The sequence below is a fragment of the Rhinopithecus bieti genome, unplaced genomic scaffold (genome assembly GCF_001698545.2).
Source record: "Rhinopithecus bieti isolate Rb0 unplaced genomic scaffold, ASM169854v2 scaffold_20798, whole genome shotgun sequence".
Classification (NCBI taxonomy): domain Eukaryota; kingdom Metazoa; phylum Chordata; class Mammalia; order Primates; family Cercopithecidae; genus Rhinopithecus; species Rhinopithecus bieti.
Window position 1 is genome coordinate 833,451 of NW_016810106.1, and position 14,549 is coordinate 847,999.

Consider the following 14,549-nt stretch of genomic DNA (forward strand, 5'->3'; position numbering starts at 1 on the left):
CCTCCCTCCCTCCCTCCCTCTCTTCCTCTTCCCCTCTCCCCTCCCCTTCCCCTGGCCCCTCTCCCTCTCCCTCTCCCTCTGTCTCTCCCTCCCTCCCACTTAATACCTGTGCTGCTACCCAGGGAGACACTTTGAGTAGCCAGGCTCTAGGCAATCCCTCTTGCTCTCACCTCCTGCCTGGCTAGGTGCAGTCTTATAGCTACCGTCAATACCATGTCCCTTTTCTCCTTTCCTTCTAATGTTTATGGGCTCTTCTTGCCATTTTCTCCTGTCCCATACCTATTGGGCAGCTCCAGTGTGGAAGGGGTTTCTTCTTCTTGTGTCCTCACTTATTTGTTCTCTCCCTCACAGTTACTGACCACTCTGGGCTTGGCTCTTTCAGGAGGCAAAAATATAGAAACGAAAGACGCCGACCAAAGGCTAATGAGGGAGAAGCACAGTGAGAGCTCTCCACAATAGGATCCATGCTAGGTTGTGCAGAGGCTGACTCAGGTGGAGAGGGGAAGCAGGTGGGAGGGAGTCAGGAGGCAGTTAGAGAGTATTCTCTGAGGACTTCCTGGAGGTGGTGACACTAGCTGGATCTTAAGATGTTAGTAGGTGTGAGCCCGCTGAAGAAAGGGGGAGGGAAGGACATTCCAAGCAGAGGGAACAGCCTGTGCAAGTGTTTAGAGGAGGAGACTGCAGGGTGAGCTCAAGGAACTGTAATTAAGCACAGAAGGCGTATAAGGTGTGTGAAGGGCTGGGAGAGGGTTACGGTTATATATTAGTCTGCTCTGGCTGCCGTAACAAAATACTACAAACTGGGAGGCCTAAACAACAGAAATGTGTTCTCTCACCATTCTCAAGACTGGAAGACCAAGATCAAGGTGTTGGCAGGTTTGGTTTCTTTTGAGGCCCCTCCCCTTGGCTTGCAGATAAGTGCCTTCCACCTGTGTCCTTATGTGGTCATCTCTCTATGTGTATCTATGTCCTGATCTCTTCTAATAAGGATACAGTCCTATTGGATTGGAGCCATATGAGCTTGTTTCACCTTGGTTACCTCTTTAAAGGCCCTGTCTCCAAATAGAGTCACATTCTGAGGTCGTGGGGTTGAGTTTGAAACGTATGAATTCTGGGGAGATACAGTTCCACCCATAACAGGTCATCAAAGGTTGGACAGACTTCTCGTTCTGTTTGTTCACTCCTCAACCCTCCTACTTGCTGTAGTATGGGAGAGGAGTATGTCTGGAGAAATGGCAAGGAGGCAGCATAAGGAAGCTAGGGTGCAGGAAACAAATATATCCTGAGCAGAGGTTTTTTTATCTTTCTCCCATTGGTATATGACGTCTCTATAACCCATGCTCTTAATTTAAGTTTTCTTTCCCTGTAGTGGCATCCTACATCCTGGAGATTTTTTTTCATGACCTCCTTGTATGTTCTCCAGAAACTCTTCTTTCTCTTTGATCAGTCCAAAGGTTTGTGCACTGATTGCACCATGCCCACTTGAGGTACACAGGCCTGGCACCCACTACCCCTCAGGAGGGCAGACAGTTGTGACCACTTTCTGCTGAGCTTGGAACTCACGAACTCATGATAATCGCTATCCCTCATGCTTCCATTGTGCAAATGCTGTTGGGCCTTCACCTGGTTTCCAGTGCTGGCTCATGTCGTTTGCCTACCGTAGCAGTACCCACTCTCCAAATATTAAGGTTTGTGTGCATTTTCAGAGACCAGGAGCAAAGCTGGGAAAGCTCTCCTCTGAGAGAGAGGATGAAAGACATTGTATCCGGGAAAGGGGCCCGTGGGGACAAATTTTGCTGCAAGAAAGGTGTGTGTGTAGTTGCACAGAGGATGGAGAGGAGGGTCCCTGGGGAGAATGCCTGGAAGGAAGTTTTCTATAAACATTGACACTTTCTGGGTCTCTTCTGTCCTAATCAGAGTTATTAAGCTTCTTGGCACGAGGCCTGATGGGCACTGAGAACAAATGATCCTTGTTATTATTGTTATTATTATTATTTTGAGATGGAGTCTCACTCTGTCACCCAGGCTGGAGTGCAATGGCACTATCTCGGCTCACTGCAACCTCTGCCTCCCAGGTTCAAGCGATTCTCCTGCCTCAGCCTCCCAAGTAGCTGGGATTACAGTTGCTCACCACCATGCCCAGCTAAATTTTGTATTTTAGTAGATGGGTTTTGCTATGTTGGCCAAGCTGGTCTTGAACTCCTGACCTCAGGTGATCCAACTGCCTTGGCCTCCCAAAGTGCTGGGATTACAGGCGTGAACCTGGCCGATCCTTTATTTTAAAGTAAAACACTTTCTATACCCTTAAGAAGCTAACAGTCTATGTGGATAAACAAATTATATTTATATGCGTATCAACAGAAGTAGCAAATGATGATCTCCCCAAATGCACTAATATTGGGAAATGTTTATTATCTCTATTCTTTCTCCTTTACCTCAAAACTCATTTTCTGTAAATATAACACATTCCTAAAACCCTGGTTTTGTCATATCAATTCTTTCTATTTCCATTAATGTTCTTCTTTCTTTCTTCTGTTTCTCCACTTGAATTCACCATTTTTTAGAATTGTATCTACATTGATGTTTATCCTTTTCACTTCTTTGCTGAGCTTTAGGGCATGTTCAAATTAAGAGATATAATTTACAACACAAAACTATGAACATAGTAAGTAGCAAACAGAGGCTATTTGGTAGAAAGGCATATGGATCAGGCTAATTGGAAAATGGGGTGGGGAGAGAAAACTCTGAGAAAAGAAAATAAGCTTCAACTCAGCCCAAATATTAGTTTCAAGCCAAAGAAGTTGGCCTAGCCCCAGTTCTATCCTTGGTTGGACAAAATATATGATTGGTGCATTTTCAGAAAAAAAAAAAAATCCACAGGGTGAGAATCTAAGCATCTATTTTCCATCCCAGTGACAATCAGAAATCATTCTTTGCATTTATTTTCAACTTTGTATTTGCCTGTGAACGAAATTGTAGCTGGCAAAAGATGCTTCATGTGAATTACTTGAACAACAGTTTCTCATTGTGTTGAATTACATTGAAGCTGCTTGCTGGGAAATCTTCCACAGCCCAGTAACAGAGGAAGATATTGTTGTTTTTTTCCACGACCATATAGTTAACCCACTTCTCTCCTACCAAAATGGTCCTCTCTAAAATGAAGGAGAAAAGTTCTTCAAATCCTAATCATTAAGCATTTACTTATAGCTTATTAATATCTTGCGAACCAAAAGCCAGTTTATCATCCCGTCGCCCCACTTTCTTTTTTGCTTCCCTACATCAGATTTTAACATTACTTGGCTTCTCAATGTTTAGAATACCTCTAGTAGCCAGCAAAGTAAGGAATCATGGAACCACAGCCTTAGCTAGCAATATTTTCATCTTGAAAAGTCACCTAGTCCAGAAAGCAGTTGAGAGGCTGAAATAATCATAAAGGTTCTAGAGTCATTCATAATACCGACCTGTTCCTAAATTCACCACCCACCGCTAGAGGGAGAGATGAACGAAAAGGCCCCGTGCAAGTGGTGGTTACAGCATTTCTCCAAGGCAACATTTAAGGAAGCCCAGTTGAGGCCTTTAATGGGGTTTCAGTTGTTGGCTTTGCTGCTCACGAGTGTCAAGTATTTCAGAGGCTCCTTGGAGGGGCACTGCAGTTCACCGAAGGGCTAAACCCCTCTACCTCTCTCCCTTCCTCCTTGGTGCTCCTGTGTCCAGAGCTGGTTCCTTCCGGTGGGTTCGTGGTCTCGCTGACTTCAAGAATGAAGCTGCGGACCTTCATGGGGAGTGTTACAGCTCTTAAAGGTGGCAGGGACCCAAAGAGTGAGCAGCAGCAAGATTTATTGTGAAGAGCAAAAGAACAAAGCTTCCATAGCGTAGTGGAGGGGCGGGGGGNTCTCTCACCATTCTCAAGACTGGAAGACCAAGATCAAGGTGTTGGCAGGTTTGGTTTCTTTTGAGGCCCCTCCCCTTGGCTTGCAGATAAGTGCCTTCCACCTGTGTCCTTATGTGGTCATCTCTCTATGTGTATCTATGTCCTGATCTCTTCTAATAAGGATACAGTCCTATTGGATTGGAGCCATATGAGCTTGTTTCACCTTGGTTACCTCTTTAAAGGCCCTGTCTCCAAATAGAGTCACATTCTGAGGTCGTGGGGGTTGAGTTTGAAACGTATGAATTCTGGGGGAGATACAGTTCCACCCATAACAGGTCATCAAAGGTTGGACAGACTTCTCGTTCTGTTTGTTCACTCCTCAACCCTCCTACTTGCTGTAGTATGGGAGAGGAGTATGTCTGGAGAAATGGCAAGGAGGCAGCATAAGGAAGCTAGGGTGCAGGAAACAAATATATCCTGAGCAGAGGTTTTTTTATCTTTCTCCCATTGGTATATGACGTCTCTATAACCCATGCTCTTAATTTAAGTTTTCTTTCCCTGTAGTGGCATCCTACATCCTGGAGATTTTTTTTCATGACCTCCTTGTATGTTCTCCAGAAACTCTTCTTTCTCTTTGATCAGTCCAAAGGTTTGTGCACTGATTGCACCATGCCCACTTGAGGTACACAGGCCTGGCACCCACTACCCCTCAGGAGGGCAGACAGTTGTGACCACTTTCTGCTGAGCTTGGAACTCACGAACTCATGATAATCGCTATCCCTCATGCTTCCATTGTGCAAATGCTGTTGGGCCTTCACCTGGTTTCCAGTGCTGGCTCATGTCGTTTGCCTACCGTAGCAGTACCCACTCTCCAAATATTAAGGTTTGTGTGCATTTTTCAGAGACCAGGAGCAAAGCTGGGAAAGCTCTCCTCTGAGAGAGAGGATGAAAGACATTGTATCCGGGAAAGGGGCCCGTGGGGACAAATTTTGCTGCAAGAAAGGTGTGTGTGTAGTTGCACAGAGGATGGAGAGGAGGGTCCCTGGGGAGAATGCCTGGAAGGAAGTTTTCTATAAACATTGACACTTTCTGGGTCTCTTCTGTCCTAATCAGAGTTATTAAGCTTCTTGGCACGAGGCCTGATGGGCACTGAGAACAAATGATCCTTGTTATTATTGTTATTATTATTATTTTGAGATGGAGTCTCACTCTGTCACCCAGGCTGGAGTGCAATGGCACTATCTCGGCTCACTGCAACCTCTGCCTCCCAGGTTCAAGCGATTCTCCTGCCTCAGCCTCCCAAGTAGCTGGGATTACAGTTGCTCACCACCATGCCCAGCTAAATTTTGTATTTTTAGTAGATGGGTTTTTGCTATGTTGGCCAAGCTGGTCTTGAACTCCTGACCTCAGGTGATCCAACTGCCTTGGCCTCCCAAAGTGCTGGGATTACAGGCGTGAACCTGGCCGATCCTTTATTTTTAAAGTAAAACACTTTCTATACCCTTAAGAAGCTAACAGTCTATGTGGATAAACAAATTATATTTATATGCGTATCAACAGAAGTAGCAAATGATGATCTCCCCAAATGCACTAATATTGGGAAATGTTTATTATCTCTATTCTTTCTCCTTTACCTCAAAACTCATTTTCTGTAAATATAACACATTCCTAAAACCCTGGTTTTGTCATATCAATTCTTTCTATTTCCATTAATGTTCTTCTTTCTTTCTTCTGTTTCTCCACTTGAATTCACCATTTTTTAGAATTGTATCTACATTGATGTTTATCCTTTTCACTTCTTTGCTGAGCTTTAGGGCATGTTCAAATTAAGAGATATAATTTACAACACAAAACTATGAACATAGTAAGTAGCAAACAGAGGCTATTTGGTAGAAAGGCATATGGATCAGGCTAATTGGAAAATGGGGGTGGGGAGAGAAAAACTCTGAGAAAAAGAAAATAAGCTTCAACTCAGCCCAAATATTAGTTTCAAGCCAAAGAAGTTGGCCTAGCCCCAGTTCTATCCTTGGTTGGACAAAATATATGATTGGTGCATTTTCAGAAAAAAAAAAAAAATCCACAGGGTGAGAATCTAAGCATCTATTTTCCATCCCAGTGACAATCAGAAATCATTCTTTGCATTTATTTTTCAACTTTGTATTTGCCTGTGAACGAAATTGTAGCTGGCAAAAGATGCTTCATGTGAATTACTTGAACAACAGTTTCTCATTGTGTTGAATTACATTGAAGCTGCTTGCTGGGAAATCTTCCACAGCCCAGTAACAGAGGAAGATATTGTTGTTTTTTTCCACGACCATATAGTTAACCCACTTCTCTCCTACCAAAATGGTCCTCTCTAAAATGAAGGAGAAAAGTTCTTCAAATCCTAATCATTAAGCATTTACTTATAGCTTATTAATATCTTGCGAACCAAAAGCCAGTTTATCATCCCGTCGCCCCACTTTCTTTTTTGCTTCCCTACATCAGATTTTAACATTACTTGGCTTCTCAATGTTTAGAATACCTCTAGTAGCCAGCAAAGTAAGGAATCATGGAACCACAGCCTTAGCTAGCAATATTTTCATCTTGAAAAGTCACCTAGTCCAGAAAGCAGTTGAGAGGCTGAAATAATCATAAAGGTTCTAGAGTCATTCATAATACCGACCTGTTCCTAAATTCACCACCCACCGCTAGAGGGAGAGATGAACGAAAAAGGCCCCGTGCAAGTGGTGGTTACAGCATTTCTCCAAGGCAACATTTAAGGAAGCCCAGTTGAGGCCTTTAATGGGGTTTCAGTTGTTGGCTTTGCTGCTCACGAGTGTCAAGTATTTCAGAGGCTCCTTGGAGGGGGCACTGCAGTTCACCGAAGGGCTAAACCCCCTCTACCTCTCTCCCTTCCTCCTTGGTGCTCCTGTGTCCAGAGCTGGTTCCTTCCGGTGGGTTCGTGGTCTCGCTGACTTCAAGAATGAAGCTGCGGACCTTCATGGGGAGTGTTACAGCTCTTAAAGGTGGCAGGGACCCAAAGAGTGAGCAGCAGCAAGATTTATTGTGAAGAGCAAAAGAACAAAGCTTCCATAGCGTAGTGGAGGGGCGGGGGGTGGGGGGAGGGGGACAGCTTTTGTTCCCTAATTTGTCCCTGTTCGTGTCCTGCTGATTGGTCCATTTTACAGACCTCTAGCTAGCTACAGAGTGCTGATTGATGCATTTTACAAACCTCTAGCTAGCTACAGAGTACTGATTGGTGTGTTTTACAATCCTCTTGTAAGACAGAAAAGTTCTTCAAGTCCCCATCCGACCGGGGAAGTCCAGCTGGCTTCACCTCTCACCCCCACCAATTTGGGGTGGCAAATGTAGACTCAATTCCTGCCACCTGCCGGCGGTGAGCTCCCAAAACCAACCTGCTGTCCTTTCTTTTGAGAAAAAATGGGGCTAATAACACCAGCTCTCCCTGTTGTGAGCTGAGATATAGAATGTAGAAAGTACTTCATAAGCATTAACGTGCTGTACTGATACAAGCGTGTTTACTCTTTTTATGCTGCTTCCTCTGTCTGCACACGGGGCTAGGGGAATGCCAAGCAGAAGCACCTGGTGCTCATAAACCCACCTTATCATCCCTAGAGCCCTGATCTACAAGTAAATAAAGGATGAGCAAAGAAGGAAGAGAGTTGAACTGGTTAAATTCCTTCTTTCTGACTGTTGTGAGGCTGCAGCCTAATTTCCCTGAGGCTGACTTTGACGATTTTTAAGGCTTCAGGCACAGGATTACTTTCATGGCTGCTTACCATTAATTATAGGAAGAATCTACAACCCTAATCCGAAATCCTTTATCTGGCAGCAAAAGTGTGTGATTTCTCTAAAGACAGCTAATTTTTTAAACTAAAATAAATGGTTAAGCTGAAAAAGTCGGTGCCCTTCTCAGTGTGTACATGAGGCACTGTGGTATAGAACAAAAAGGGCTGGCCGGGTGCGGTGGCTCATGTCTGTAATCCCAGCACTTTGGGAGGCTGAGGTGGGTGGATCACCTGATGTCAGAGTTCAAGACCAGCCTGACCAACATTAAGAAACCCTGTCTCTATTAAAAATACAAAATAGCCGAGCGTGGTGGCACATGCATGTAATTCCAGCTACTCTGGAGGCTGAGGCAGGAGAATCGCTGAGAGGCGGAAGTTGCCATGGGCCGAGAATTCACCATTGCACTCCAGCCTGGGCAACAAGAGCGAAATCCATCTTAAAAAAAAAAAAAAAAAAAAAAAAGGGCTTGACATGGGTGCAAGTTCTGTCCCTTTCTAGCTTTATAAAAGAGGAACAACATAAGTCCCAGCCTCCCCATGAGACAAACCACACTGGGTGATAAATGAGATAATATGTATGTAGTTATAAAGAACCTGGGCTATGATGGCAGATACCCTGGTTTTCAAAGACTTGCCTTGCCATTTACTAGATAAGTGACATTGATCAGGTTAACCTTTCTAGGCCTCAGTTGTCTCATCTGTAAAACAAGGCTAATAGCAGTATCTGGTTTAGAGGACTGTTGTGAGGCTTACATTGTAAATGCGGTTGAAGCACTGAGAATGGTGTCTGGCCATAATAAGCACACAGTAAACATTAGCTCTTTTTAGTACAAAGAACATAAATCAGAGTTGAAGACTATAATGCACTCTGCACATTTCATTAGCAATGGGGTCACCATTCATAGACAAGTAAAGTCTCAGCTCAGCTTTGCAGCTCATCATCACAGAGGCAGGGAACAGAGCTAGCTTGTCAAGGGTCTTCTCAGGAGGAAGTGGGGAGGTACCCCATGATGCAAAGTGATGGGGAGGGAAAGGGGACACAAAGGTTCTGCAGAAAAGTTGGCTCCGAGTAATGGGAGGGTGTGGGGAAGAAAGGAGGGGGCAGTAAGGATTCTCATTATAGGACTGGCCGGGAATGGTGTGGCCAGTGATTCAGGAAGTGGGGAAAATGGGAAGAGACTTCTGTAGGGGGCGCCAATTCAGATAGGACGTGGCCTAGACAAGGTGGGGGCATCTCAAAGCGACACCAAACCTGGGTGAGATCATGTCTGGAGCCACAGAAGGATGAAGCAGTTTCTATTTAAATGCTATGGCAAAACAACACCTCCACCATTACACCCTCTATTCTCATTCAAGTTCTTCGGGAGAAAGGAAAAATATGGTAGGGTTCATTGCTATTTAGTTTTGAAGTTGAGCCTGCATTTAGACACAGGAGCCTGGGAGAGTGGGTCATTTTCTTTGACACAATTATTAAGGAAAACATTTTAAATGATTCCTTGAGTCCCCCAGTGGCCCAGGTGGAAGGTGCTGTTTCCTGGTACCTGTCCAGTCCTCTGAGCTTTTCTCTCAGCTTCCAAACGCTGCAGTTGACAACTAGCAGATCCTATTGGTAGTGCCCTGTGGCCCACACTCCTTGGTAACGGTGAGAGTGGGGAGTAATTAGGAGCGGCTGCCATGGGTCAGGCATTCAGGTCAAGGCCGAGGATGGTGGCCAGGGCCACAGAGCCAGGGGAGGGTGGGGACCCAGCAGGCCTGTGACTGGCCGCTCCCTGCGCGCTCCAGCCACTGGGCCCTGGGCGGATGGAGGGCCGGACAAGGCCCTCTGCTGGGGCCGCGGCGATCTTGCAGCGCCTGGACACTGAGGCTGGGGCACCAACAGTCCGTGGGGCTCCCGACGTATTCCTCTAACTTCCCCTTTCTCTCTTTTCGGTCTGGGGCCTTTTCAACACCCTCTGTGGTCGGGGAGAGCTGGGGCAGAAATCGGCAGGCGGCAGAAGGCTCAAGCAGCTCTGACCCCTGGCATCTCCCTAAGGCCCAGAGCATAACATCTGTCCCCAGAAATCCCCAGGCGGAGAAGAGCGCGCGCCAAACCCTTCCTGGGTAGTCAGGATTCTCCCTTCCCGGGAACACCCTGCCCTCTGAGGCCTGGGCACCCGGGTTCCCGAGCGCCGGGTCCGAGCCCCGCGGGGGCGCCTCCGCACCCCATCTCCGCGCCAGGCGCAGAGCCGCCAGTCTCCGCGGCGGGGCCCCGTGACCCGCAGCGCCACCTAGGGGCCGGGCGCCGCCTCCCTCCCTCAGGGGCACCCCCGTACTCCGCAAGGACTCCGGGTCTCCCCAGTTCTCCCAGCAGCCGGACCCTCCCAGCCTCGGCCGCTGGGCCGCCCTCCGCGTCCGCAAGCCCGCCTCCCGTGCCTCCCCGGGGCGCACGGCAGCGGGGAGCGTGCAGCCGAGGGCGCGCAGCGGCGGCCCAGGCCCAGGCCTCGGGCTGGGGCTGGGGCCTGGGGCTGGGGCGGGCTGGGGTGAGGGGGTGACAGCAGGCGCCGCGGCGGGCGAGGGGAAGCGGACGATGCAGCGGCGGGCGGCGCGGGAGGCGAGGCGACGGCGGCGGCGGGCGGCGCGAGGACCTGTGATGGCACAGCCGGAGCGGAGAGGAGGCGGGGAGGGCGGAGGCGGGGGCGGAGAGGAGGGAGGGGCGAGCGCGGCGGCGGGCGGCCGCCGAGGAGCTTGCTTTCACCTCTCCAGCCCCGCAGGACGGGGCGGCAGCCCGCGAGCCCGGGCGAGGACAGAACGCCGCCTCGAGGCGCCACCCCGGCCCGGCAGCGGCCCTGACACTCAGGGCGAGCGGGAAAGCGGCGGCGGCGGCGGCGGCGGCGGCGGGGGAAGGATGCAGGGGAAGAAGCCGGGCGGCTCGTCGGGCGGCGGCCGGAGCGGCGAGCTGCAGGGGACGAGGCGCAGAGGAACAAGAAAAGAAAAGAAGGTGTCCTGCTTTTCCAACATCAAGATATTCCTGGTGTCCGAGTGCGCCCTGATGCTGGCGCAGGGCACGGTGGGCGCCTACCTGGTGAGTCCCTGAGCCAACTCCGCCGTGGAGCCCTTCCCCAGCCCGGCTCCCGAACGGCCGCCTGGCACGAGGAGTGGGCCGCCCGGCGCTGGGGGCTGGCGGGCATGACCTCGGCCCGGCGTGGAGGTTGGCGAGTGGTGCAGAGGCGGCCGCCGGGGGAGCTGCCGGCCGGGGCTGCCAGCGAGCGGGTAGCGGGCGGGACCGTTGATGCCGGTAGCAGCTCGCGCGCGCCCTGCTGGGGCTGGGGGTGCTGCGGGACGAGAGGCGGCGGGCAGATGGGCGTAAAACTATTCCTCTCACCCCCTTAAGAGCGGAGCGAGACGGTGACTTCAGGGCTCTCCTTGGAGAGGAAAGCAATCGGGGTTTGCAGGTGACCCGCACATGGGAAGAAAAACCGGTTAGCATCCTGCGTCCTCTACTCTCCATTGCATCCTCCTCGAGAACAAATCTATTATGCATCATTTTCTCCGGGAGCTTTCTACATCTGCCAATTACAGGGGGATATAACAGCTTAGAGTAAAATGCTCCCTAGTGTGGCCCTGACCTGACTCGGGTCTGCAGGGAGAATATTCCCACCCGGCATCCCTGTAGCCCTCTTTCAGCGTCTGCGATAAAGTTACGGTACCTAGAGAGCAGCTGCGAGTTTGTGTAGTTCCTGCTATCCACTCTTAGTGCTAAATTCCCCATCGTGGTCTGTCGCCCACAGAAGGTTGCACCATTTTGCACAATGAATATGTATTTTATTTGCCTCCAGAAAGGGGATGTTAATGCTCAGAGGGCCCATGGGTGCATAACATTTCAGAGGAAACAGCTTGTAATGACTCAGCACTGTCAGGTACCTACTTTGTGTCTTTTGCCTCCCCTGCTCAGGTGGTCCCAACTTGAGTTCCAGAGAGCGTGCTTCCACACCTGAGTACAGTCCTGTCTAAACGGGAAAAAATTTTTTGAGTTTATAGTGTTAAATCATTACTTGGCTGTTGACCCGCAACTGGAATCAAATGTCATAGACTTTGAGTATTCCTGAGCAAGTTTGATGGAGATAGAATTGGACAAGATTTTGGCCATTGAATAACCACATCTAGAGATAGAACCACGCGTATCCTGATGCTATGATTAATCCCTCATTCCTGGCCTTGGCGTAAAGTTAATGAGGACCAGACGCTGGGGGCTCTATACCATTCATAAACTATCTCTTAAGGCTCAGGGCTCACTGTTAAAGGGAAATACAAGCAGTGCTTGGTCTCCGTCCGGTGTTGAGTAAGTTAGGTGGTTGTGAGAGAGGAGGTCTTCAAACTCAGCTCTGTTCCTGGGGTGACAATTTCAGGGCTTTTGAAAATCAAATACATTTCTGCTGCTCCTTCTGAGACGAAAAGCGTTTACGTCCCGGTCTCTGTCTTGTGCATTTGTAACTTGTAGACTGCAAGTGAACCCTGTAGTCAAAAGCACACCTTGTTTTCTGTTCTATAAAATAACACTTATTGTGCCTATAGTTATAATATGCAGTTGCAGACAGTGCTTATTGGCCCTTGGAATTTGAGGGATGGGGATAATTGTGTTTTGGGAGTCAGTTTATCAGCCTTTCCTTAGGGGGAATTTGACTGTTAAAATATTTAAGTACATGTATTACAGAGATGCAAATACACATTAATAAAACATATGTGGGTCTGTACTGTGACATATGCAAAGTACATAATACCTAACCGGGTCTATGTTTAAAAGGAGGTAATTAGTATATCAACAGTTGCCTCCAGTTTAACGGTTTGTTTGCCTCAAACCAGTTTTGATCAGTAGAGTGCATTATTCATGTGTGGCAAACACCAACAGAACTTTTCACCCCAGGAATGATAAAAGCACGGGCTTACTATTTTTCCGTTGCAATGATCTAAGGATTTGACAAAGAAATGAAGCCGGGCTGCAACTAGATGAATGACCTAGCTCCTTTAGAAAGTTAAGAAGCCGAGTACTCCTGGAGTGGTGGACTTCTGGAGGCAGGGCTGGCCCCAGGAGATAGGAGGTTGACTTCAATCCCAGAACAGTGGAATGACAGGCGGAGGAGGAATTTGGTCCACCTGGTGGCGGCATCCTGGCACTTCTAGCCTTAGCTGATGGAAAGCCTGGTTGGGTGGGGTAAGGTAACAGGAGTCAACAGGTGACTTGCAGAAAGCAGCTGGAGGCCCAGGAGAGGACAGGCCTAGGAAATTGAATTCATTTTGATTACTAGGAGTGGAGGCATAAGGCTCTAAGGGCTCTGCTTTGCCCGGCTGCCCTCGTCTTTGCCTTGCCATCGGAGCCTCATGAAAATAAATAGTTGGCTTGTCAGGGTTGACCGACTCAGCTTGCTGTGGGCTTTGCTCTTCTGGGCCACTTCAGAGTTTTCTCTTCACCTGTTATTTGGGAGATGGGGAGAAAAGTTTGCTCCTTCAGCCATGCGAGACTTCTCTGTGGATAATTGGAGAATGAAATATTGCAGCCTGTTTGCAGGAAAGGCAAATTTCTTCCTTTTAATTCATCATGGCTTTCTTAGGAAACCTGAGACCCTGTGTCTGTAGGGGACCTCAGGGCAGGGACCACAGGGCAGGGTCCATGTGCTAAGTGTGCGTTATGTGTGATCTTTACGTTGGCAATCAGCCTGCCCCTCTAATGAGGCATTTCCAGATACCTGAGGAAGGGCTTGCCTTGGGACAGTGCCAGCAATGCTCCCTTTCACAGAGAAGAGAGTGATAACAAATTCTATGCCAATGACATTATTTCCTATTAGATTCCCAGAGTCCACCTTCTTATTTCATCTCCCAAGTTGCCTGAAAATTTTGCAGTTTCATTTCCTTATTTTTTCTGAAAAGACAAATTTCCCAGTGTCCTGAATGACACTAGTGTAGGCTTCCCAACTGCAGAACTGAAGCAGAAGGTTGCCTGTGATTTAAGAAGCAACTTTGAGAGGGAGGACTCGTGTGTGTGTGTGTGTGTTTGTGTGTCTGTGTGAGAGAGAGAGAGAGAGAAAATGTGTGTGTGTGTGTGTGTATGTATGTATGTATGCATGTGTTAGTTTTCCACCAAGAACCTCCCCAGGGAGGAAACTCAAGAGAAAACTGTATTGGATATAAGAAGGCCATCAATTGTTGGCTAGGCTGGGGACCTGCAACTTTTGTCTTGGTGTCAGGGAGTACAGAAAGACACTGATCCTGAAAGCTAGACTCAATGATCTAGATAAAGTAACCCAGGTACAACCTGGGCCAACTGTGGATTCTGAAATCTATTACAGTTACAAACGTCTTCACTGGAAACTATGCTTCAGATAAGCCAATAGTCACAGGGATGTTCCATCATAGTCACCTAAACCTCCTGACTGGCTATGAAATAATTTTTGCAGCATAAGAGGAGAGACCTGCTCAGTTTGATAGTCATTTTGTATGGAACAGAGAATGCAATTTAATTTTCTTCTACTTGGGTTTTGGCTTCGAGTGACTCCAGTCCTGTTTGCGAGGATGTAACATGTGCTTAAGTCTTGGACTGGTTGGAGAAGATGCAGGCATATGAGAACTGCATGGAGAGAAAGTCATTTGGTATGTGCTTATTGGTGCTTTGCAGAAACCCCCTAAAATGTTGTAAGCCACTCACTGAGGGTAGCCCTGCTTATAGAGGTTTCTGTGTGGTATCAAATTACTGAGAACTGGAGTAGATAAGGGTGTGTACAGGAAATTAAAACCTCTGACACCTCGGCCGGGCGCGGTGGCTCAAGCCTGTAATCCCAGCACTTTGGGAGGCCGAGACGGGCGGATCACGAGGTCAGGAGATCGAGACCATCCTGGCTAACACGGTGAAACCCCGT

The 14,549-nt window shown here is 48.2% G+C and overlaps 1 protein-coding gene and 1 long non-coding RNA gene across 6 annotated transcripts in view; one reads left to right on the forward strand and one right to left on the reverse strand.

Annotated features, from left to right (window-relative positions):
- LOC108541742 (uncharacterized) overlaps positions 1-11,111 on the reverse strand; it is a 58,985-nt gene extending 47,874 nt beyond the window's left edge. For all 3 annotated transcript variants that reach the window (XR_001889047.1, XR_001889048.1, XR_001889049.1), the window contains exon 1: positions 10,721-11,111. This is a non-coding gene — a long non-coding RNA (uncharacterized LOC108541742). The remainder of the gene's footprint in view (positions 1-10,720) is intronic.
- Positions 10,347-14,549, forward strand: part of SLCO3A1 (solute carrier organic anion transporter family member 3A1) — a 319,916-nt gene continuing 315,713 nt past the window's right edge. For 2 of the 3 annotated variants that reach the window (XM_017891361.1, XM_017891359.1), the window contains exon 1: positions 10,347-10,723. In XM_017891361.1, the coding sequence (XP_017746850.1) occupies positions 10,547-10,723 (177 nt within the window). In that variant the 5' untranslated portion in view covers positions 10,347-10,546. The remainder of the gene's footprint in view (positions 10,724-14,549) is intronic. The other variant, XM_017891363.1, reaches the window with a different exon arrangement.